A 27,386-nucleotide genomic window follows, 5' to 3' on the forward strand; every position below is an offset into this window, starting at 1 on the left:
GGAAACGGAGAGACCAACCCTAAAGAATGAACAGTTAGATGGGCATATCGACAGATTAACCGACTCGACATTTTTGGTCATAGTGCACACACAAACAAAAGAAGACGGCATCACCACTGTTGAAGGTGTCAGGGTGCTCAGTGCACCTAACCTTTTTTTTTTTTGTGTGTGTGTTCAATTAAGCAGTTTGAGAAACGGTTTAAGTGTTGATATAAGGCGAGTATATCATTTTGATGCCTACTTTTGTTGTTGCTAAATCAATTGCACATTTTATTTTAATTTTCAGTGAAATTATGAACACCGGTACTGAAAGAAACGCACACTCTTATTTTGTCATCTGGATACTGTCTTGCACAGACAGTTTCTGTTGATTTGTATATTGTAAACAGATTGGACAACTCGTCAGCTGGCTACTTTACTACTTGTAACTGATAACTGCAGTAAAGTATTTCGTGGTTGTACCTTTGCGAACAATATTATTATTTTCTTTCAACGTTGTGTAACTTGTGTAACACAGCAGAAACTGGACAGATTTCTTGTTACGAGTTAATTATAATTTTCTCACTGCAACAAGTTTGTGTCACATAAGCCTACTACTGTATCGTATCCTTCAATGTGCAGCTTTAGATAGGTGGTGCCTTATTTTGAAACAGTAAATAAGTAAATGTAAGGGAAATCATTCATACTTGAGCACTGTAACTCCCAGGCCAATCAAGAGAGACATCCAAATATTATTTGTAATTGAAAAGAATGCAAGCTGATATTAAAGGGTAATAACCAATACATTATAGTACAGGGTCTTATTTCTCAATAGCATAATAACTTTCTTTCAAGTCTCTCATTCGTCTGACTTGGTTGGTTAAACTATACATTTTTCACGCGATGGTCCAAATATGACAAATAAAGGATTTTGGCCTTTGACTGCAAAGAAAATGCACCTCGACTCAAAATGTATGGTATTCCATCTTGTCTGCATTTATTTAGCACATCAGCAACTCAAAAAATGTTGTAAAGGCTAATAATTGTTGTGTTTTCTATTGTTTTTGAAGGAACGCCATGACGGAACCTGAGGTTCTGACAGAGGTGCCTGCCTCCCTGAAGCGCCTGGCCAAGGAAGTGGTGCGCGGGTTCTATGGGGTGGAACATGCGTTGGCCTTAGACATCCTTATCCGAAACCCTTGTGTAAGAGAGGAGGACATGCTGGAACTGCTAAAGTTTGACAGGAAGCAGCTGCGCTCGGTCCTGAACACACTGAAGGGGGACAAGTTCATCAAGTGCCGCATGAGGGTGGAGACCGCTCCCGACGGGAAGACCACCCGGCACAACTATTACTTCATCAACTACAGGCTGCTGGTCAACGTGGTCAAGTACAAGCTGGACCACATGAGGAGGCGGATTGAGACGGACGAGAGGGACTCCACCAACCGTGCCTCCTTCAAGTGCCCCTGCTGCTTCAGTACCTTTACCGACCTGGAAGCGAACCAGCTCTTTGACCCCATGACAGGTAAGATTGGGCCCCCTCATACTGCAATTACAGTTACAGTTGTGCAGCAGTAATTACAATTGCAATTACAATGACACTAAAAAGCAATATAACAACTACACACATTTTAACATATTTTCTCTATTCTAAATAATCAAACAATAATTGCAGGTACAAGTACAGAAATATATTATCTAACTTTTTTTTTTTCAAACAAGTGAGGTCACCAAAAGTGGTTGAAAGTACAAGAATAATGATCAAATAACAAATAAATGCATAATTGAACTGTAAACAATTAATTATATGGTATAATTACAATTACAATTATGCAGGTGTACAAAGTTTCAACTACAGTTATTTACAGTTCTTTATGAATAGCACAGTTACAATTGTACTTGACCCTGGTTCTGATTCCAAGGTTTTCACGTTTTAAGCTTTCAAATAAAAGTAAGCATTGTATTACTGAATAGAAAATTGTGCACTCGATGATGACTCAGAGTGACTTCTAGGGGAAGATCAATCAATCAATATTTATTTTATATAGTGCCTTTTATAGTGGACCACCATCACAACACACTTTACAAGATAGTGAGGAACAATACAAAATACATTAATTGCAGTGAAATATAAATACAAACAGTAAAAACAATGCAAATACATTAAATACAGGCATAATACATAAAATACAAGGCTAGGATGTGAATTCTAAACATTGTGGACGAATTAGGAGGAGTGAAAAAAGCTGAAAACCTGATAACAGCTAATAACTGATATTAGGCTTAAAGAGCACTGAAAGCAAGAGAGAACAAGTGGGTCTAGAGAGTTGATTTGAAGTGAGTAACTGTGGGAGCAGCACGCACTAAAGCTGGGAGAGAGTTCCAGAGAGTCAGGGCCATGACGCTAAAAGACTGCTCTCCGAGTGTGGTGCACTTTTGCTTTGGTATAACAAGCAAGCCAGAGTCAGAGGACCTCAGCTTGCGGGCAGGGACATAGCAGGTCAGCAGGTTGGAGAGATTTTCTGGATCACTACAGCTGGGCAAGACGGGGTAATGTGATCATGTTTTTTATGGGTCCTAGCAGCGGCATTTTGAACCAGCTGCAATCAGTTTATTGCACGTGAGGGAAGACTACCATAGAGAGAGTTGCAGTAGTTGAGTCGAAAGGAGATGACTGCATGACAGAGTATCTGCATCCAGGATGAAAAGGTAGGGATGGACCTTTGGGATGTTTCAAAGGTAGTAAAAGGAGGATTTGACTACAGAGGAAATTTGGGCATCAAAGGAGAGGTTACTATCCAGAAGTACACTGATGCTTCGTATAGTGGGGGAAGGTAGCAGCAGACAGTTTCCGAGGTTCAAGGCAGCAATACTAAGATTCTTGAGTTGGGTTATCGATCCTTCTGAAGTTAGTGTTGAGATAAAGAAAATTGGCAGACATCCAGGCCTCGATGTCTTGGGTGCAAGCTGAGAGCCGGACCATGGCATAGGGATATCTATGGTCTACATAGGAGTGAAACATGAGGCTATGTTTGTGTGTGAGGTGACCCAAGGGAAGTATGTAGATGTTGAAGAGAAAAGATAGGTGTGTAGTGGAGACCAAACTTACTTCTATACATCCATCACACCTAGTATTGTTACATATAAAGAACACCTTATCCAACTTGTATTATTTGGGATTTAATTTTAGAATTGTCACATTTCAGGGGAACAACAACAAAAAGTTTGTTTTTATTTATTTATTTTTTGATTGATTTTTCTTACCAGCAGGGGGAGCTCTCTCGTTATTTAATAGGGATTCAAGTGCCAGCATTTAACGATGTGATATGTGGATCATTTAGAGTTTGACTACAGAAAATAACACATTAATATACAGAATTTAACTTGCTAGGTCTTAACCTCTGCATGATGTGAAGAGGTTAAGAAAGGTATGTAAGAACTCTAAGAAAGGTATGTACTTCCTTACAGCACTTTAGTGTAATATTTTTACTGCAGGGCCTGGTCATGAAGACAGATATATCTTCAGAATCGTACTTGTCTTACTTTGTTCTTACCTGATGCCTTTCTTCAGCATTTTAGTAAAAGCATGTTTAAAATGAGCACCCTTCGGAGACACATACAGTATATTGTCAGGAAACGGTTAACATTATCTGAATAGGTTTTAATGATAACATTGCTGACAAATGAACGTTATTGACTAGCAGGCTTTGTCATTTGCAATGACTGGAATGCGTCCAAATGGCCTGCTGCATCATGACATCACCCTCTCGCTGCAGCTTGATGAGGAACAAACCAGCAGACAGTCCTCTTTTGTGGTATATAGTGTAATAGTGGGTGAGCAAAAGAAAAAAAAAAGTCATTGATCATTTTCTTTGTTGAATAGGTTCCTAATTGGAGAATAAAGGGAAGTTGAAGTCTTCTGTACTGTATCAAGGCCAGATTTCCCTACAATGAGGGGGATTATGTTTATAGGATGATTGATTAGTAACTATAACTGCAGCTGTGTTTATTACAGTATGTAAATTAGAAGTTGTTGGTCGCTGAAAATTGATCAGTGGTGTTGGAGCAGGAAAAACGTGAATAAATAGCATACTGTCCAGATACTAGAGCTGCCCTTTTTCATAAACCTAGTCCAACATAAATCTCTTAAAACGTTGTTTTAAAAGTTGTTATGCTCTGGTGAAGCACATAAGTGCTGGAATGTGATTGGTTGAATTGCTGTCTTTATGATAATATAGTTTGTTACTTGACTACACAATATATGCATTGTTGTGCATGGCAGTATATAACTAACAATATGGTAATTTCTAAAATGTCAGCATGCTTCAATAAATCAATCTGTGTTTGCAGTCCCCATTAATTGGCTCTCTGTTTTGGACGCACAGTTTAATTAATTGATAGAATATTCAATTACAGCAATAACCATTTGTCAAAGCCCAAGGGTATTATCCAAATTATGACAAGCGAGATCGACTCACTGCGAGATGATACACTGCCTAAAATTAATCTTTGCATTCATTGAAGAACAGTTTATTTATTTATTTATTTATTTTTATTTATTTAAATAAAGGGCATTGTAACTGTTTTTATTTACCCCATTGAACTACTGGTTTCTCCTCTGTACTATCCTGTTTTTAAATACAGTCAACCCTCTTTATACTGCCTGTTAAGGGCCATGGGCAAAATCTGGCAATAAGCGAGGGTGGCGTTATAGTGAGGGTCAAAAAAAAAAAATGCATACAATTACAGTATCTCCAGGCCATTTTAATAAAACATTACTCTTTTTAAAAACTACAGTACTAATTCTTAACACAACAGTAGGTCTACTAGTGACATTGTATCATCTTTTCCCATCTGTATGTAACATACATGGTTACTTTTGAGGAACAGTTTATACTTAAAATAATAACAAAATAAACATTTAGCATCAAATCATCCAAACAACAATTCCATAAAAACAAAGCGTACAATTTAATTATTTTTTTATATCATCCAAACAACAATTCCATAAAAATAAAGCTATATATATATTATTATATATTTTTTATTGATATATATATATATATATATATATATATATATATATATATATATATATATATATATATATATATATAAATGTATTATGCTGTTTACAAAACTGATGCCTTAGTTTGTCAGCCTTCATTTGTGTAAAACTTGCACGTAAACAAACCTCTACATATGAAAACATTTGCGATGTCTTGCTTTCTTATTTTCAGATGCATACATGTATATATTTTTTCTTTTGCTTTGTGTTAAATGTAGGGTCGACTCACCATGTTATCCTTTTTTTGTTTTGGGAGTGCTGAGTGTTGGGTATGTTCAGTTTAACAGTGAATTAGGAAAGCGAGTCACAGGTTAACTGCATAACTTTGTTTTAATTGGATATGATTATTTCGCTGGTGCTACAATGAGGTAAATTGCAATGCTCATATTTACATTTGCTTGGCTTGGGAAGTTGGCGGATGGCAGATAGCGGGGTTGCGATGTAACGGGTAAAAATAGCTCTGTTTTTATATTTGACATTTGTTCATAGAGAATTGCTGAGGGTATGCAAGGGTGGCGGTATAACGCGGGAAAACCTGTAAATCATTACAGTCAGTATGGAAACTATTTGAAATGTACAAATAAGCAGTTGCTAATACAAATGCAGTTGTTAATACAGATGCTTCTATCTAGAGGTACATGGTGTACTCCAGCACCATATATGAAAACGCATCTTTCACATGTGCATACATAGTCTCAGCATGACAGAAAATAGGCTTTATTAAATTGACTATAAATGTTTTTCTCTAATTTGTTTTGTTGTGTGAGTGTGACCATTACCACTGTACTTTTGTGGGTGTGCAGTGAAATCACCTACTGCCCCAGGATCTACTTAAGAAACAATGCATAGACTTCCTGGAATCTGTTGAACAAGAAGCCTTGCCATGGCTGTGAATAAAAAATTGGAGCAAACTTGTAATGAAAAAGCAGATTGCTTTGGCTGCAATCATGTAACAATGTAAGCATGACATGTATACAGTACACAAATTAAAACAGACAGATATGTCAGTATATGCCAAGATTCTGATTGAAAGAATCCCAACCAAGTTTCATCACAACTAGACACTATCTAAAACTCAAACATACCTATTCCATATCCTATTATATGCAACCCCAGTGGGTGATGACTTCTGCCTGTATATTGTTTAAAATAAATAATTAAGGTTGTTATCATTCACCCTCCATGGTTTCCCTAATAACCAATGTACTTCTGAAACTTAGGTTGGAATCCATCCTCTAGCTTTGACCTCTAAAGAGGTCTTGTAAACAAAGTTGTTCTTCTCGGGTCGATGAGGCAGCATGCTAGGCAGCTGCACAGAGTGTGCCAGACAATTAGGGATGAAAGACTTTCTGTTTGTTGCTGTCCTGCTTCGATGCAAGTATATATTTTGTTTTTGTTTTTATAGATGACTAATAGAATTACGTTTTTTTGCTACCTGTCGTTACTCATTAAAGCAAAAGGGAAAATGAAAGCATACTTTATGCTAATTTAAACTGAAGAAGAATATCCCACTGTGGCCTGGTTTAGAAGATGGTTTTTGACCCCATGGTACGGAAGGCAGGCTTAGATAATTAGTATCCTGCTGCTTCAACACTTGGTTGGATAAATAAACTCAGCGAGAACTGATATATTATTCCCATACAGCTGATGTGACAGACAGGGTACGCACACTGAGAAAAAGAGCTGCTTAGAATCTAAAATTCATCTTTATGATTTATTTGTTTTAAGGAATATAAGAGGTGAGGGTATCCATGAATTATTGAAGGCTGTTATGATGGCTACCTTTTTTATTTTTTTTTTTTTTTTTTTTTGCAGGGTGTGTTTTATTGAGCCATAGTCTGTAACTCTGGTTCTGTTAACTCAATGGATAGCTACTACACTTTTTAAACAGACCTTGAATAGCCATTATAGACCTTAAATTAAATCATGGACTATTACATTAAAATGGCATGTTCATTACACTTTGTGATTTCAGGCTAATGGCAAGCGCATGATTTGTGAGTTGACGGGTCTAATCTAATACACAAATGTTAGAGAATCACAAAGCATTGGACTTGCCAGTACTGCTACTCTACTGTTCCAAAACTAAACTACTTTTAAAAGGGGGCTTCTTTCAATTCACTTTTCTGTTGAGCCTTTCACCACAAGGATCGCAAAGAACTTCACACACACACACACACACACACACACACACACACACACACACACAATTAAGCTAAAAACAGAAATTAAAAACGATTCAAAATGTGGTTTTAATTGTAATAACAAGCTAGTTTGTAAAAATAGAACAATTACGAGTCTAAAACAAAAATGCAATACAATATGAATTTTTAAAACAAAGAACAAAAAGAAAATGTAGTGTTAATTGTGAAATAGGACAACTAAAGGGCCGGACCAAATCAAACCCCGATTGCTCTTGCTAGTTACGATATCGCATTTTCTTTATCACGAAACCAAAACTAGCCATTTCCAAACCGCGAAATGGGCGAAGAGAAGTTTTGCAGGAGTAGGAGGGACCGTCGAACGTAACATGAAAACAGCTGTTGACCAATCCCCAGCAGACGAAGACACCCAGGGCAGAAAATAAACAAGTAAAAGTCTGTGTTGTACTACTGTTTAGTTTGAATATCAGTACATTAATGCTATTACATACAATTACCGTCACTGTTATGAAAGCGTGCCACATTGTTTTCATGATTTTTGTAAAAATACATACAATGCCCTGGCTTGTGTCAGCACCATGCAATGCCAGCATCGTCATACCCGACTGACATGGTGCTACCCAGACCCATGTTGTTGCCAATGCTGTATAGTAACTGCACAAGAACGAAGATTAAAAAAAATAAAATAAAATAAAAATAAAAAAAAATAAAAAAAAACTTGGGGTGAAAAACCAGCCACTATCACCAGGATCAGTAATGGTACATTCTATACAATAAGAAGTCGAATGAAGTGCTATCCAGTGCCGTGAAAAATAAATAAATAAATAAATAAAAAAAACTTAGCAGAGCGATTCTAAATAATTTTTAAAATTTTACCCGTCTCAGCACATCAAATAAATCATAATAATATTATTATTATTTTTATTATTATTATTATTATTATTATTATTATTATTTTTATTATTTATCCAAAGCATTAAAAACTTTATCTTGATGCTTCTGAGATGAACTTTATTATATGTATTACGTAATTTGCTTATTTACACCGATTTATACGTTTCGAGTGGACCGCTTGGCATGTTGACACGGTATAATTGAAGTTCAATGTAATGGAGCACTGTGCCTTTTAAGAAATGAATACTTTCAACAGAGGTAGGTGATGTCACACATGATGTGTGAATATGTCCATGGGGGGGGGGGGGGGGGGGGGGGGGGTCCGTAGTTTGTAGCTTACTACAAAGATAAGAAATAAAAGAAAATATATCTAAAATGAAAGAGACACTTCAAGCAAACCTTTCCATGAGTAGAAAAATGTCTTATTATTTGTACTTATTAAAGAAATCATACTGTAGCGTGCCGGCTCTTTTGTACAGCGGATTTGGTGCTATGCTTTTGTGCGAAAGGTCCCCGGTTTGCGCCCGCTCTCTGCCGGTGTGAGGATTGCCTCATCCTATGCGATGTGCCTGCCTGCTGCAGGAGCCGCGATCGCTACAATACATATTGCTTTTTTAAACATTTAATTCAGACTGGCAAAAAAAAAAAAAAAAAAAAAAAAATAGGATAAAAAGAAGTCTGTGTGTGTTTCGTTTAAGGGTGCAACAAACACAACATATATTATGATAATAATAGGAATAATACATATACGAATATGTGATACTGTAAATTATTAATTTAAAATGATTCAGTGTGCAAGTGTTCGATATCTGAAATCAGTGGGGCGTCTTGAGGCATGTACGTTTTTTTTTTTTTTTTTTTTTTTTTTTTTTTTTTTACAAATATCAGGATGTTTAATGTTATTTTTTATTGTTTTGTTTTACTTACGCGATAGTTTTCGACAAGTTCGAAGTTTACTATAAAATCCGATCCTGCGAAAGTCTTGCGATGTGATTTATAGCTGGAAGTGAGTAGATTTGGTCGGGCGATAGCAAACCACTCCCCAGACCACTTGTAGTCAACCAGGGATAGCTGCATTTTGAACGGCGAAAATGGCTTTTTTTTTTTGTTTCTTGATTTCGCTTGCAATTATTCATGTGTTTTGTTACCGCAAATGCTTTTCGCCAAGTGTTAACTTTGATTTGGTCCGGCCCTAAGATAGAAAAGCTATTTTGTAAAAAATACATTTTCAATCTGGATTTAAAAACAGTAAGAGCCCCAGTTTATGACTAGGGCAGAGCATTCCATAATTTAGGAGCTTTACAAGAAAAGGCACTTCCTCCCGTGTTGTTTTTTATGACACTAAGAATAACCAGCAGCCTTGCATCCTGAGAGTGTGGTTAGGAGTATATGGCGTCAATAATTCCTGTAAGTAACGGTGCTAATCCATTCAAGATCTTAATAAATTAAAAGCAAAATCTTAAAATCAGTTCTAAACTGCACAGGGAGCCAGTGCAAGGAGGCATAATTTACAGAAAAATAAAGTTTTAAATTTCTCTTTTGTTGCTTGCCGCGAATACCACTACTTAATCGTTTTACTCGCTGTATTTAATCAAACATTGGCAAGATTATTCCCCATGTCTTAGAGTTTAGTAATCTGTTCTGATGGACTACTGCTTTCAGACACTATACATGTTCAATTTATAGTGTTTTTATTTTTCAGGGAGCTGAAATTAATTGTCTGAAACAGCTCCTTCAATTATTTGCAGTAAAAGTTAATGGAGAGCGGTTTATTTAATGTAAGTGATATTATCTAAATTAAAATAATGCATGTTTTTCTTGAGTTGTCATTCTCTGTTGTATAACTATAGAAGGTGACTACCACAGAGAATACATGCACTGCCATTTGACATAATCTGCTTAAGTTATGTAATAACTTCTTAATACAAATAAGATGGAAGAGTAATCCTTTGTGGCCACATCCTGCTCCAAAAATAACATGAGACACATTGATTTAATGTAGTTATTTAACCAGAAGAACCTTGATGAGACTCTGTCACAAAGATGGCTGCAGTGGGTGACAGACCAGAAACAGGAAATAAACGACAGAGAGAGGTGGAGCTGAGCGAATGGTTTTGCACAGCATTTAATAAATGAACAGACAGCCAGAAAATAAACGGTTGTAACAAACACAAAAACACAGGACACGGCACATTGGCCAAAACAAAAGAGCCAAACAAAACGGACTAACACTACATGGTGAGCAGATATTTTAACTTTACGTTATTATTTTATTATTTATTACCTCCGTCTCCAATCCCGTTCTCCGCTCACCGAACACCCAACCCTGAGTGGGTGAAAACATGCAGCTTTTATGCAGCTGTACCGTGACTCGATTGCTAATCAATCATTCAGTTGGAGTCGCGGTACAACTGCACGTGAATTAATAAAGTGCAATTCCCCGTGCTCACATATTATTATGTTTTAGTTGCACGTGAAGTGCTGTGCAATCTTCATGTCTAAATACAAATATACATATTAAACACTCGTGTTACACAGACCCGTTTATATCGTGTACCAATGACTATACACCAACATTAACACACAACACAAAATACACACAGGGGTGGGCACTTTGCCACAGACTCGTATTGTTTTCTAAGTTAAAAGCTGTGCGCTGGAACAGCAAGAGTAATGATGCATTGTGACCGCTTCCAACTTATTGACTAGCCCTCTGTTTCTTAAAGGCATCGATATTTGGCTGTGAGTCTACAGTAAGGGCGGGGTTGGGCAAAATATTCAGGAAATGTATTTTCAATACAAAATACTCAGAAAACATATCAAAATTCATAATACAATACTTTGGAATTACTGTATTTTCAATACAAAATACAATTTGAAATTACAAAATACATTTAATAAACAAAACTAATTTTTATTTTTTTATTATATATGTTCACCCCCCCCCAAGAAAAATCTATTTTAAATAATAAGGCCTGAACCTGAACATTTTGGAATGCATTTTGGATGGTTGTTATAAGTGTAACCCTTTAAAGTTGCTCTTTAGGAAATATGTGGGGTTTTTAGCATTTTGATAAAGGACTTCAGAGACAATTACTATTCCAAGCACCTTTATTCTTTTTGCTGTCAAGGTGCAGTTTTAAAATAAATAACAATTTTTAACACCAGAAAATTTTAGAACTTTTTTTAATTTGGTGGGGTGTAGGAGACTAATTCTGTAGCAAGCAAAAACCTTTGAATATTCAAACAGTATTTATTTAATGTCTAACAATAGTGTCGTTTTCAGTACACATTGATGCACTAGACTGATGTGTGGCACTGTATAGTTCTCTATCAGTTCTCCTCCAGCAAAACAAGTTTATGGAAGAGGTCACCCAACCGCCAATTTCTTTGGGGGCTGAAAATCAATACTATATATGTCTATCTGTATCCATATATTTATCTATCTATCTGTCTATACTATATCTAATCTATCTATCTAACAATTGCCTGTCTCTCTCAAACTTTCGCCAACATTGTGATTTTGCTAGACTTTCTTGTTGATCTAAAGTTACTCACAAGATGAACTGGAGCATGCGTGTGCAATTTTTTTTTTATTAATTAATTTTTAAAAATGAAATTTATTTAATCAAATACAGGTTCACTATAATTAAATGTCATACAGCTGCAGGTTAATATTTAAACTATTACTGACAATGTATTTTGGAGTATTTTGGAATTACCGGATTTTATAGTCAACTTTATAGTCAACTTTGAACTTGTCAAAAGCTATCGCATATTAAGCAAAGAGTAAACAAAATGACACTAAACATCCTGATATTTGTGCACAACCCCCCCCCCCCCCCCAAAAAAAAAAAACAGTACATGCCTCAAGATGCTTCACTAACCTCGAACACTTGCACACAACATTGAATCATTTAAAACTAATTTACAGTATCAAATATTAGTATATGTATTATTCATGTTATTATAATACTATATGCTGTGTTTGTTGCACCCTTAAACGAAACACGCACAAGACTTCTTTAGCCTACTTTTTTTTTCACCACAGTTAAAGTTAAATTTTTAATAAAGCAGTACATATTACTTATTGTAATACATACAAATAATAAACATTTTTCTTCCCACTGAGAGGTTTGCTTGAAGTCTCTTTCAATGAGGGTAAAGCTTTTTAGATATATTTTCTTTATTCACGCCAGGTTGGTTTTTTTTATTTATTTATTTATTTTTTTAATCTCCGTTCTTGTGCAGTTATTATACAGCCTTCTGCACTAATCAGTCAGATATAAGGATGGTGGCATTGCATAGTGATGACACAAGCCAGGGCACGGTATAGTTGTATAGTAGTTTTTGTCACAAATACCGGCTGGGGATTCTTCAACAGCTGTTTACATGTTGCTTTTTGGCGGTCCCTCCTACTTCTGCAAAACTTCTCTCCGCCCATTTCACGAATTGGAAATGGCTAGTTTTGGTTTCGTGATAAAGAAAATGCGATATGAAGACAAGCGATATTATTGCATAAACACTCTTTCGCAAGAGCGATCGGGGTTTGATTTGGTACAGCCGCCCACAGTCTGCTGTGTGTTTAAGCCATTCATGCATCATCTTAGCGCCGTTTACAGTTCCTAAATAAAGTACTGAGTCCTGTTTACTAAAACATGTGTAAAAAATGTATTTTGACCTGTTCTCATGTATACTCAATAAAGGAGCATCTTTTTTTAAAATTCTGTAATTTAATTTAGCACTCTTCATTTTAACAAAAATAATCAGGGATTGAAAGGCTTAATCCCAATTAAGGGGAAATTATGATTTGGCACTGAATAGTTTAAATGTTGTCATGTTTAGAAGTACAACTCTTGTCTCATTAAATTAGTCGCAGACAAAAGTATTGGTACCCTACACTTAATATATGAATTCAAGAAAACATGTTAAATACAAGCATTTAGCGAACATTAACCAATAATTAACTTTTGTCATGAACAAATATTTGAAATTGCTTAAGTGCTTTTGTTTGTGTTTTTTTATATAAAGATGTGTTGTTAAACTACCACAAATTGTGTATTTTGGTCTTTGTCATATTGATTAGAGGCTAATGTTCACTACATGCTTGCATTTAACATTTTTTCTTGAATTATATTAAGTGTAAAGTGCTTGTACTTTTGTCTGCAACTCTATGTAGATTTTAAGTAATCTTTTGAGCCTCAACGCTATTGCACTGGGATAAAAAACAAAGTGAAAAGTTAAATACTGCTATAGTTGATTTGAAAAACAACAACAAAAAAAATCAGTACAGTAATGTGTAAACTAAATGTGTTGCAGTTCAGATAAAGTAGATGGTAAGATATCATCTAGAGCTTACACATTTTGCTTTTGAATACTTGCATATTTAAACCAGGTGTAATGTCATGCATATTTACATATTAATGGCTTTGTAATTAGAAAATGTATTGTGTTACTTTGAAAGTAATTTTGGAATTCAGGATTTAGGCAAACATACATTTCCTCAGAGTCCCTTGCTAAGAATTGACATCCATTGTGAGACAAGAGACACAGCAAGGCAGAAATGAATGCCAGAGTATTGCTTTTGGGAGCTGTATATGTTGCCATAAATGTTCCCATAATGTGAACACTAAGCTGTCTGCAGTGTACTCCTGGATATTACATCCTACATTTCGGTGTACAGTAAAGGGCAAAATGTTATTAATACAGGTTAGTAAGTTACTCAGAAAAGAGGACTGCCAGTACGTGCTAAAGTCCGACACAGTATTGTATATTTATATTGGGTAAGAATTAAAAGGCTATTAACAATTACGGGGTGTAAAGAATTCCTTTAGCACCTTTTCAGCAGTCGCTTTGCAAGGCCAAGGCCATCAAGAATATCATCATCAGCTCTACCTACTCGATTTAAGCGATATATTTAAGCGATAGAGCCCGTAGATGTGGGCTCTACCATGTGGTAGATGACCACGACTGGAGTTATGCGCCCCAAGCCGAAGGCGAGGGCGCTAACAAAATTCAAGGTCATCTACCACACACTAGAGCCCACATCGAGAGGGCTCTATCGCTATTAGAAAATGATTTATTTATTTTCTCTTTTAAAAAAAAAAAAAAAAAACTAAACTTTAAAACCTATATTTACCTTGAACTTCTGATATTTCACCAGTTAACATTCGGCTGAGGAAAATAGTCCCTAGCATAATCAGAATAGAAAAACGACATACACTTAATAATAATAATAATAATAATAATAATAATAATAATAATAATAAATAATAATAATAATAATGTTTGTGGCAGGCTGGCGAGTGGATAGAGGCCCAGAGACAGTCTGTAGTTCAGAAAAATAACTATTTTATTATAAATAAACACAAAAATGAAAGGGCACAAGGGCCAAAATAAAGGGATTTAAACAGAAATAAAGCAAGACAAAAATAACAATTTCCAGGCTGGACAGTGCCTTCACTGGATTCAAACAACCAAAAAACCAACCTGCTTCCTCAGCTCCCTCCTCCTAAATGAAAAGCAGAGGCCTCCTTTTATGTCAGGTGGCTGGGCGCTGATTGATCGTTAATTAAACTAATCATCTAATCAACCCCAGCCACCTGAACACAATGAACCAAGGCAGGTAGGGGAATTTAACCCCATCCCTGCCAATTTCTAAAGAGCAGAGCTGTGCTCTGCCACAATGTTTTATTTAAAATTATTATTATTGCTAACATTTATTTATTGGGGTCTTACTCTTTCTTACTATAATTTATCTGGACATGTACAGTTGTTGAATAGTATTGAGTCTGACTTGAAACTTGTTGTTGGAGGCGGGGTGTCAGTCAAGCAGGCAGGGAGTGGATTGGCTGGTGCGGAAAGAATTGAAACAGGGTTGGGAGTTTGGCTATTTTTGATGGAGGGTGTTGTTTGGATCCAGCCGATGACAGAATTGTGGACCAATCGTGTCTTCCCTGTTTATTTGCTGTCCAATTTAAGTCGTTTATGTTATCAGATTAGTTGTAGAGTAGAATGTTAAGGGAAAAAGCCGGTATTTGTTCACGATTGATTTAGTCAGTTAAAAGTCTGAAATGTGTATAACACGTTGTTAGAACACTGGCCTAAGTATAAAAGTGTCTTTGTTTGGTGTTCTCTGAGTTAACTAGCATGTTACCTAATGAACCTTTTGTCGCCAATTATTGTTAACAGGTGAGGGTCCATGATTACTATAAATATAGGTAGCATAGGCACAAGTTTATCATTCCTGAATGTAAGGGAGCAGAAAATGGCAAAATACGCTCAGTTAAGCAAAGAAAAAAGACAGTCTGTAATTACTTGTATTTACTACTGTAATTACTAAATGAAGGTCAATCTTTAAGACAAATCGCAAGAATTTTGCAAGTGTCTGTAACTGCTGTGGCAAAGACCATCAAACGATTTGAAGAAACTGGCACTCCTGAGGACCGAACAAGGTCAGGCAGGCCAAGGGTGACCTCAGAATCAGAGAACAAGTTCATTCGTGTCACAAGTCTGCAAAACCGGCGATTAACTGCCCGTGAAATACAAGTTCAGCTAAATGCTACTAGAAGTAGAGATGTTTCAACATCAACTGTTCAGAGGAGGTTGCGTGAAGCTGACCTAACTGGAAGAATTGCTGCATTGAAACCATTGTTAAGAGTTCAAAATAAGAGGGAGAGACTTGCCTGGGCCAAAAAACACAGAAACTGGACGTTTGAGGAGTGGAAGTCGATCTTATGGACAGATGAGTCAAAATTTGAAATATTTGGGTCCAACCGCCGAGTATTTGTAATACTCAGAGAGGGTGAGCGCATGAGTTCTGCATGTGTGGTTCCCACTGTCAAGCATGGAGGAGGCAGTGTCATGGTCTGAGGTTGCTTTGCTGGTGACTGAGTGATCTTAACCAAGTCCATGACAAGCTCAACCAGCATGGTTATCATAGCATACTTCAGAGGCATGCCATTCCATCACGATTACGGCTAGTTGGGCAGTCCTTCATTCTTCAGCCACATAATGACCCAAAACACACCTCAAAGTTGTACAACAACTAACTGGCGATGAAGAAAAGAGAAGGACAACTCAATCGAATGACCTGGCCTGCCCAGTCCCCAGACCTCAATCCCATAGATGAATGAGGTCTGTATGAGACGAACTGGACAGAAGAGTCAAAGCAAAGCTACCCACAAGTGCCCTACATCTCTGGGGAATTGCTGCAGAACAGCTGGGAAGACATGTCGGGTGATTTGTTAACCAAATGCCTCGTGTTTGTGAGGCTGTTATTAAGACAAAGGGTGGCTATTTTGAGGAATCCAAGATTTAGAGACAATTTTCAATTTTCTTGAACATTGCTTTGATACTCCTTATGTTTTGTTTTGTATGTAGTAAAGTGTTTTCATTTTCAATTATTTACAGAAACATATAATATGTATTAATATAATATGTCAATTATGAAAAAAAAACCTGGTTTCAAGCAGATGTACTCAAACCGACCAAGTTTCGTGTACATCAGTTTGAAACTCGTCTCATCTCTCTCTCTCTCTCTCTCTCTCTCTCTCTCTCTCTCTCTCTCTCTCTCTCTCTCTATATATATATATATATATATATATATATATATATATATATATATATATATATATATATATATATATATATATGGGAATATCAATTTCGTTTAGCTTCAGACGTAACTATTATTTCTTTCCGTTTAGCAATCTCAGTCTGTTGGATTTATTTTAAACAAAAACATAAACAAACATCTGTTTTTAACATCTTGGGGACTTTACATGAGAAGCCTGAGCTTTCCTTCCCACCAAGCAGGCAATAGGAGGGAGTCTCGGCTCTCTCTGTGTCGGCTCTGCTTGAAGGACCAGACCTGAGCTTAAAATAATTGCAGGAACAGATGGACAGGCACAATCTGTGCATCCCCAGGTGTTGTAAAGATGGATGGTTAACGACCGGTGTCCATCAGAAACAATAAGGATCTTTGGATGTCAGAGATGATGCTTTGGTTTAACCAGATAATATTCTTCTATCCTTAAATGCATTTTCCCTGTCTGCCTGCAAGCCAGAATTGACACAGAGCTTTAAAGTGATTGGTTGCACAAGTGGATACCAAACAATAGCTTTTACCAAGTTTCAATGCATTTATGGGGCTACAAGAACAAACTTCTCTGCTTATCTTTTTTTTTTTTTTTACTATACAGCAGCTAATTTGTAGAGCATCTAGTCAGTGCATCTTTTTTAAAAGGAAATCTCTTTGCTGCATCTTGGCTTCAACAGCTATTATAAAGTTGTTCTGTTTAGTCATTATTCAAGTATTGTTATAAAGCAACTGGCAAAATGCACTGGGTAAACCCATGAAACACTTAAGGACTGGGTATTTCTTTGTATGGGGTGTGTGGTTCAACATAAGTTACAATTATGATAGAGGTCCTTATGTCAGTCAAACACGCTCGCTACTCCACTAGGTTTGCCTTACTTTTTTATTCTTTGCCCTCAGTATTTCTTTTGAGTAGTTTTAACTATTGCAGTCTCATATTTATGCCTGCATATTGTAATTACAAAAGGAAAATCAATAACACATTATTTGTACTCTTGCCTGTCACTGGACTAGCATTGAATTAGTTGAATACTCAACATTTAACAGTGCTTGACTACTATCAGTATTTAGGCCAGCTCGTCCTTTTGGAGCTGATCTCCTAGCTTATCCATGATTTGGTGTTCTTAAACTGGAACTTAAAATTCAGTCTTTTTTGCTTGACATTTGAATTCTCTTGCAGTTAATCTAATTTGCAGATTAAAGGCTCGAGTTTCCAAACAGGGTTGAAGTTCTTGCCCAGTCCCTCATGCAGACGATTGTGTCTCCTGTAACGGAAAGAGAATTGGGTAAACTAGCCTGAATGAGGTTGACAATTGCTGAGTCACTAAGTAAGACCCTCCCATCCGCTCTGTCCAGGTTTCACGTGGGTGTGTCACAGTGTGAATTTGTATTAGTAGTTGCTGTCTGAAGAATTTCATCAGTTAGAGGAAAAGGTCTTTAGGCTTGACTCTTTGTGCAAACACTTTTTACTGAATTGGTTCCAAGCACTGCAGAGTTATGCCTTTGCTGCTGAGTTTGCAAGTTGATAAAAGCGGCATTTCTGCCAGCAGAGTGAAATGTAAGTAACTGCATTACTCACTGAGGTTCAGATGGCCTTTGGATATTTCTTTTCTGGAGCTTTTGCCACTGAGCATTTAATCCTATATACTATTCCCTGTGTAATGTGATATAGATAGATGAATACCTCTATTTTATATATATATATATATATATATATATATATATATATATATATATATATATATATATATATATATATATATAGTGAGATAGCAGGGAGGGGGTTAAAATCCTTCCCTGCTAAAAACCTTGTGAGAATGCACAATTGGGTGTTATGGGGTTTAATTGTGTAATTGTTTTATTGTTTAGTTATCCCCTGCACCTGGTGGTAATTGTAAATTAGAGCCAGGTGCAGGGTATTTAAGAGAGGCAGCCAGTCTGTTCCAGGCTGCTGCTGAGAGAAGAGCCCGACTGTGTGAGCGAGCAGTCGTATCGAGGTATTGTGTGAGGGTGTGTTTTTTAATGTTTGTGGCAGGTAAACGGTTTAGCCATCCTGCGTGATAGTTAGTTTCCTGTTATGTTTAGTTAGTGCTCCAAATAGGAGCTAGGCGTTTGTTATGTGTTTATTTTGTTTATTAAAAGTGCGCGTGAGCGCTGATCGGTACAATCCTGTGTGTTGGGTCGTGATTTAGAAGGGAGAAGAACTCGTGAGAGCCTGTGTGGCGAGCAAAAAGGTGACTATATAGATAGATAGATAGATAGGAGGTTCCTTCAGGTATCATTACAGTTGTATTTATATCTTCATCATCCAATTGTGATAAGTTCCTTAGCCCAAGTTTTTGAATCTCACTGCATTTGAATAAGGGTGCTTGTTATCACTTCTTTCATCTGAGCGACTGCTGGGGCACATTTTCTCTTACTGTCAGAGTCCTAGTTCAAATAGTGATGGTATTTATGTGCTGCTAATGGAAATGAACAGGATCTGTTATTAATTGATTTCAATTCAATGCCAGTGAAAGATGGAAACCAGGCATAAGTTGCAAGTAAAACTGCATGATATATTCTCAAATGTCCTAGGTGACAATTGTGATGTTTGATTTGCTGGAATGTAAAAAAAAAAAAAAAAAAAATCTAGTCAAGAAACAAATACAAAGCATTTCCAGGAATGCAAGCAAGCAAAACGTTTCCTACTGCTGGAGTTATTTTTACACTTATGATGGAATGTTGCAGAGAGGGTGATCTTAATATAAAGAAACTTTCACAATATGTGCCTCCTAAATACAAATATTAATAATAAAAAATAAAAAAAAAAACCTACCATTGCAGTCACATTTCATACTGTGCCAGGGTTCAGAAAACCGTTTTTCCAAAACCGTGTGTGTGTTGGATAACTTGCGAGAGCTGTCATCTATAGCAGGGATACGCAAGTACGGGATGACACTAAGCCCAGGTATTTTATTCAGCCGTATCCTTCTGTATGAAATTCGATTGCCTACCACTGGTCTACAGTGTAGAATATCATCTATAAGTATGCTACTGTATGTACAGTAGAAGTTCAGTTCCTTCATACTTTTATCTTTGAGCACATACAGGTAAAAATATATAACTTCTAGGCAATGATGATATATTGAGCCATTTATAAAGTAGCAGTTAGATCATGTTTTTGACACATGACATGAAAGTAATTGGGCTTTTTCCAAGCTTTGGCCTAAGACTGTTGCGCTACTTCAGTTCTGAAAATTGATGAAAAGGCCATCATTAAAATTGGCTGAAGCATGGAACATTCATTCCAAAAGTGTGTGACCACCTGGGTAAATTGGATCTACAGAACATTGTGGCATCACCTTATGTTCTAGCTATTTTAGGATACATATCTCAAGCTGCAATTTCTAATTTTAAAACCATCTCAAACTTATAAAGCTCTTTACACCCACAATTTGCAGAATTTGTCATGAAACGGAAAACAAATGTTAATGTTTCAGAACTAGAAACAAAAAGTCCAGAATGGACTATAGCACATCTTTATTTGATCACAATGTACCAAAACATTGGCTCATTTTTTTTAAATCCATTTAGGAACATTCTGTTGTACTTTCTGTCAAACGGAGGTTGAAGAGGATGAGTCTGCTTTGCCGAAAAAAGATGCTAGGACACTAGTGGCTAGGTTTAATGATCAAATCGAGCCGATTTATGTCCTGCTTAGAGAAACTGAAGACATCAACCTGTCCCATGATTTACTGGAACCAGAGCCAGCTGAGATCCCAGCACTCAAGCAGAGGTTAGTGACATCCTATCCTGTAGAATGTCACTAGATGTTCATAATATTAGTATAATAGTTTATGGTACTGTTCTGTTGACTTAGCTGTTGCCATGCAAAGCACGTCCGGTTGAGATGAGAGGTCTGTGTGGGTTGTGTACTGCAGTGTGTTCTTATGCAAAGGCTGTGTGAGCAGGTTCATTTTAGGCCTTGTGGAAAAGTGTATAAAAGACCAAGGTTTGGCCGCAGTTTCAAAAGAAACTATTCTTTTATTGGCAGGAAACCAAGTTTTGCTAAATCAAAAATAAAGAATAAACAAACAAGTGCGCGATTGCCCTGACACATTTAGCAGCAAAGCAAGGGAAACAAATAAACCCATCCAATTCCTGTGTACCACCATTAGTTTCTCTGGAATACCTCCGCCTTTGTTTCTCACAGATTTTATGCTATGACTAGGACTTCTGATTTTCGGTTTTAAAACACACCCGATACAAAAAAAAAAAAAAAAAAAAATGAAATTGGTGGATCGCCAATAAACACAGGAAAACGCCGGAAAAACTGTGGAAATGGTTAATAAATTCACGTTGCCTTTACCTTTTTCCCATTAAAAAATAAAACCTACTACAAAATTAATAATAAATACATTTCCCAGTGCGGCTGGGCAATGTCCCACCTTCCTGACTTGTATCTATCATTGATTCATTCTGAATACTTTAAACCCTCCCCAACTACTGAGTGACAGCAGATTCCTACATTTCTATTGGAGACTCCAGTTGTGAGATTTAAGACGAGATTACAATCAGGATGGAGGCTTGTTAGCTGGATTTAAAGCTGTATTAGAGTTAAGATACAGAGGATTTAAAACAGAATTGTGAAATGTAAAAAAAAATCCCTACACACAAAAGCCCCAGAAGAATGTGCCCGTGACCATGGGGGGATTTCGTTATGGAAGACAGCAAAGGAAAGAAGGTAGAACTTAAATGTGCAAATACTGTCCAGTTACTACTATACATATTTTGACAGAAAAAAAAACACTCAAGCATTTTGGAAAGTAACGAAAACACGAATTTCAAACAGTATATCAAAAACATAAGCCCTGGAAAAAACGATTTACATTAAACTAAAAAAATAGCTTAAAAATAAGCACCGAAAAATGCAATTAATAATAACCGATAAACAGAAGCCCTAACTAGGACTAATCAGTCCAACTAGTTACTCGCTAATGTGTAATGTGCAAATTTACCGATTAGCCAATTAAAGCATGATTCGTACGGGACTTAAAATCAGGTGTCCTCGGAGTTGGTCAAAAGCAGAGGGCGTCTAGTATCCTCACTGACGTAGGTTAGTTTTCGTCAAGGAAAGTTGGTAAATTCAAAATGAAATGTGATGTTGTGGCCAGAGAAGGCACTTTTGTGCATGATTTATAAACAAGGAACTGGGTGTTAATAACTCATTTTGTTGTACCTTCTTTTACAAAGGCTAGAATAATCAGCATTTATGTTTTTGTATTTTCTCCTGTCCCCAGCTTGGTTATGCCCAGTTGTTGAGGGCAGATCAAGGACAGATCGTACCCATTTTAAAACTCTTTAGAGTCCGCCCAGTGTTAAATATCCTGCAGACTACATGGCCCTTTAACTCTTTTTACTTGGGTACTGGGAGAGACAGCCCTGGTATACCCTAGAAATGCTGTATCAATTCTAACATAACTCTGACATGGTTGGTTTGCATGGGAGTAAAAAGATGCAGGACGTCTGAGTTTGAAATTTTACAGAAGGTACTGATGTCCTTTGAAAAAATTGGAGGACCTCTGGGAAAATTACTTCAAAGCCAAAATACACTCATATTGTGACAGTTGTTGTGGCTCTATACCTTAACTTGTTGTCTGTGAGAAGGAATTTTTCCAGGGTAAGTGCTGAAAGTTACTCTACGGGATCCAGCCATGGTCTAAAACTCAGTTGATGTAATAAATGCTGGACCATGTCTCATATTTTACTGAAAATACATGAATGAACTTGTAAATCAGGGGTTCATATTAGTTCTCAGTATGCAGAGCATGTGATTTTATAAAATTTTAAAACCAACCTCTAAACAATTTGGGGTAATGATTACAGTGCCCAAAAACACAGAAAAGGTGCCACTACAGTAAATGACTGTAATTGACTTGTAAGTAACCCAAATAGTTGAACTGATGTGAACATATAACTTGCATCATAATGTAATTTAGGACTTTATTCACTCTATTAAAGTACTGCAGAACCCCCTGCAGTGTTTTCAAGAAAGCCATTACTTTACCTTTTCTGTTTCCCCTGTATTGCAGCGTTTTGTTTTTTTCAACATAGTCCTGGTTATTTTTGATTCACACATTCTAGGTAAATCATCTAGGGAATTACTCCCCCCCACTACATTCATCAGGAGAAATAGATATTGTTTTTCTTCTGAACATCACAGTGTATCAAGTTCAAGTTCAATGCTACAACAATGCTAATTGAAATGAGTAGCGTATTGCAGGAAAACAGAAAACCTTGTTAAAAGAGAGAGTGTGATCAAGATGCAAGTAAACTGTCATTTGGCCTGCCAAAGCTTATGAACCAGTACAAATTTACCTAATTGATCTTCAAAAGGAAAAACATTTTATATAACTATCCAGACAACAAGGTTGCTGGAACTGTAGGAATCATTTCTTGTTTCTTGTTAAAAAATGGCACTTGTTTTAAATGAAAGCCAAGTTGGTGATTCTGTAGAAACTTACTTGTGAGTATTTCAATATCTACTTTTTACTTTTCCATGAATCATGCAGCAGGGAGCGAGCTGCGGCGGCTTTAGGAACCTCTGCTGGAGCCCACCGGGAGAACTGGGCCACCAAGGGTGCCTACGAAGACTTCTACACCCAGAACGTCACTATCAGCATGGAGGAGCAGGAGGAACAGAAACGTTCAGCCAGCGAGGGCAAGACTCCCAAGGAGAGGCCTGTGTGGCTTTCAGAGAGTACTGTCAAGGGGGCGTACAGCGAGGCTGATGACCCGAAGGAAGGTAAGCCTACCAGGCGTCAGTCTTTCTTTGATGATGGAATGTAAAATTCAAATAATTGTAGACTGCCCGTATGTAAAGATGAAACATGTGCAGGAAAGCCTTTATACAGGGTATGGTCTTTTTGAAAAGGTTGGTCACTTGGATTTTATGGTAGTTGCATGCTGCCGTCAGTAAACATAAAATCCACTTGACAGATTTTGCTGCTGAGCCAAACTGCATGAGAATATACTGGGGTGAACTACACTGGCTGGGTTTACATGCATGTGAAAGTCGACTCTACAGTCATGACTGTGTGACATTGTTACGCGAATACATCGTGAAACAGCAAAAAGGCGTCCTTTTGGCAGCGCGACTTTAAGAGCAAGGTCATTTACTTTCTCACGATAAAAATAGCTGTAAAAACCCATGTAAACCGAGCAGGAATCGTGCTTGTGGCTCACGAGATTTCAGCAGTTCTTCTGACTTAATCTCATGTAATCTCCAGTAGAAATGCTGTACAAAACATACACACACACCCAACACACACAAATATAAATTATAAGTAGTAAAAGTTGTACTTAGTAGAAATTATATTTAGTATATTTGTGTGCGTGTGTGTGTTTGAAAAGGTAACCAGACAAACAAGTAGCTAATGCACAGCGTAATTCAGAATGTACGTGTCAACACATGAATTAATTTCTCTTGTTAAATGTTTTTATCTTCATGGCAATGCATTAAGCTCTCCTCACGATATTCTCATTCTTTTCCTACTTAGGAAGCAGACACTGACATTTAAATATCCCCTCTCCTAAATGACTATGAATTGATTAATCTGCATTGGCACGGCCAATTTATTTTTCCTAAATCAGAACTGCATAGCAACACGTTTCCTGAAAAGTACAACAGACATGTTGTGAGGAAGACATGTAAACACCGCTAGGGGTGTCATGTTATGAACATTTTCTCATCCGATTACTGTGTGTGTTATTATCACGATAATTGCGATAAACACGATAATTTACAAAGAACTACAAAGTAAAGTTGGTTTCCCTCTTCACTTTCTGACAAACCTGCACATGATTCAAACATAATTGATCTTACACAGTGGGCAACGTAACACGACAAATCGCAACATTAAGTAGATACGTTTCTACATCGGAAAAGAGTATGGAGGACGAAGTATACAGTATGCTACTGGCAGATCACTTTAAAAATGTCATCACTGCCATTTGAACTTATTTGTATTAATAATTTAGCGTTACAAATTATGACTCGAGGTTGACAAGTCATAAATATAAATAAATAATTACTGTGATATTGAAAAATATTGACGATACAATAATTGTTAGAATTTTTATCACTATTATCTTTTTATCATAATATCACAACACTCCTAAACGCCGCCACTAATGACAGAAGAGTAGCACAATTATGCTTTGTAATTTATTGTTTGAGTTTTCTGAAATGGTTTAACAATAAAAAGCCAATACCGAGCTACCTTGCAAACTGACCAACATGCACACAATTGAACTTGATTCAGATAAGTTTTGTTTTTGACATATTTTGACACTGTTGCTTCCCTGGGTCATGGATTATTTAACAACAGCATGTTTTTAAAAAATTGCTTTAAATTAATGGTGTCGTTAACATTAAAATTATATTTTTAAGCTGCTTTGAACCATGCAATAGGAAGGACATGGCCTGTTTTTCATATATATCATCTTGTTTGTTTATTTATTTATTTAATTGATTATTATTATTTATTATTATTATTATTATTTTTATTATTATTATTATTATTATTATTATTTATTTATTATTATTATTAATTGTTGTAAATATTTGAAATAATTAACAACTTAAATAGGATAATTATAGGTAATGTGTCTTTTTTTTTTTTTTTTTTTGTTTCTCATGGGTCAACACTAATTCCCAAATATTCATCTAGCTACCATGTTGTTTGAATTCAAGAGTTCAAAATTATTACCACATGCAAACAATCCCATTACATACTTGTTAATATGTAGTTGAAAAGTAAGACTGGAATGACTATATATTTATTTACCATACACAAGAACATTTTCGTTAGAGCAGATCCCCATGTTTAGCCTTATGTGTTAGGTAGACCCGAAGGAGTTTCATCTTTCTCCACTTCAGTGGAATCATGTTGTTCTGTTACACACAGTTGCATCTTCATCAGAAAAAGACTGTCTGGTTTGCGTCACCATCGGCATTGGTATAATAATGTTCACATACTGCTTTTATACATTTTCTGACATTTTGGGTATTGTCTGCACTTGTGAGATGACCTCATTAAAATAGTTTGCTTCTAATTAAGTGAGATGATTATCTATACGTGGATACCAAAAGCTTTAGAAAGGGTAAATCCCCCACCCCAGTCGTTTTGTTCCAAGGCTGATGTCCCAGTACTTTTGACAAGAGCAGTATATCTGACCTAACTGTTAGTTTCTTATCCTGTGCATCCATATTTGCTACAGGTGTAGACCTAGTAAGTGTTTGTTTTATTTTAAGAATCTTTATGCTTTGTTGATCAGGTGGAATGGGTGTTGATGGCTTACGTGGTCATGATGAAGGGCAGAGCATGCAGCTGGATGAGAACGAGGAGGTTATGCGGGCCCTGCTGATCCACGAGAAGAGGAGTGCTGGCATGAACTCTGTGGCGGCGGCAGGGGGTGCGGGTGCAGGGGCTGGCGTGTTTCTCTCAGGCGCCAATGCCAGTGACTCAGAGAGTGACACCAGTGAGTCTGACGAGGATTCTCCTCCCCACCCTGTGGCTCAGCACTACAGAAGAAACAAGGATGATGATGATGATGATGATGAGAGTTTGAGGAGGTGGGCAATGAGCCTACAGTTCTAGTGGCTGGTCGGCCTCACTCCTACAGTGAGGTCAGTCAGCGGCCTGAGCTTGTCACACAGATGAGCCCTGAGGAGAAAGAAGCTTACATTGAAATGGGACAAAAGATGTTCCAGGATATGTATGAGTAAACCATTGCAAATTCTCTTTTTTTTTTTCATTTTTGTTTTTAATCTCTAATATTTTGTGTGTTTTTCTTTTATGGACAGTTATTTTATCAGCTCAGACATCGCTGCTTAGAACTACAAGCCCTGTTCCCAACCATGGCGGACATCTGTAGTAATACCTCACTCTTTTCACATGCTCAAGCGGAACGACAAAGTGACTTGAAGTATTTTGAATCATAACCAGTTTTAAGTGTTAATGATCATTTTCACAGCGTGACTTGCAGGTGTGCAACAAATGATTACAGACTCTCGTCTTTTAATATATCATATCGTTTATTAGTACCATTCTTTTGTTCTGTGTGCAAAAACAGGCAACATTGAATCCAAGAAATACTCATTTGTATAAATTTCATAACAAGCATATACATTTGAAACTGCTGCAATAAACAAAATAAAAAAAAACTGTCCATAAGCAGAATGGTTAGTGTTAACTCAAAGTTCGTTAGCAGTTTAAAAACAGTGCCATTGAAGTTGTTGAGGCGCTTTGGTTGCTTTTTGCAAGCATCATTGTGTGCAAGTACACACACTAATGTCAGTTCTTTAACTCCTGGTGGTGCTGTCTTGAAATTGCAGGTCAGTGTTTAAAGTCATACGGCTTTGATTTGATACAGAAAACACACAAAATTCATGCCAAACAGTTTTTGATTTATTTTTTAAAACTAGTCTGTAGCTTCTTAGTTTGCCTTCAGATAAAATTGTAAACCTAAGTTGTATATTTTTGATGTGTGTTTATTATTATAATAAAAATATACCATATTTACTTTGATTTCATGGTGTTTGCTAATTTAACAGCAGAATATGATTTTGGGCATTGAGTTTGTGGTCTCGTAGACAGGTCATCAGGGTTGGAAAATGAGAGCCCCGTACATGCATGGA

The 27,386-nt window shown here is 36.6% G+C and overlaps 1 protein-coding gene across 1 annotated transcript; it reads left to right on the top strand.

Moving 5' to 3' along the window:
- The first annotated feature begins 166 nt into the window (after window positions 1–166).
- Window positions 167–26,859, top strand: LOC121327564 (general transcription factor IIE subunit 1-like). Its single transcript, XM_041271656.1, is given in 5 exon segments — window positions 167–1,504; window positions 20,279–20,480; window positions 23,257–23,489; window positions 26,024–26,307; window positions 26,310–26,859. Coding segments are annotated over 5 exon segments (1,332 nt in total). The 5' UTR covers window positions 167–1,056; the 3' UTR covers window positions 26,475–26,859.
- Window positions 26,860–27,386: the final 527 nt, after the last annotated feature.

This window comes from Polyodon spathula, chromosome 15 (genome assembly GCF_017654505.1).
Source record: "Polyodon spathula isolate WHYD16114869_AA chromosome 15, ASM1765450v1, whole genome shotgun sequence".
NCBI lineage: Eukaryota > Metazoa > Chordata > Actinopteri > Acipenseriformes > Polyodontidae > Polyodon > Polyodon spathula.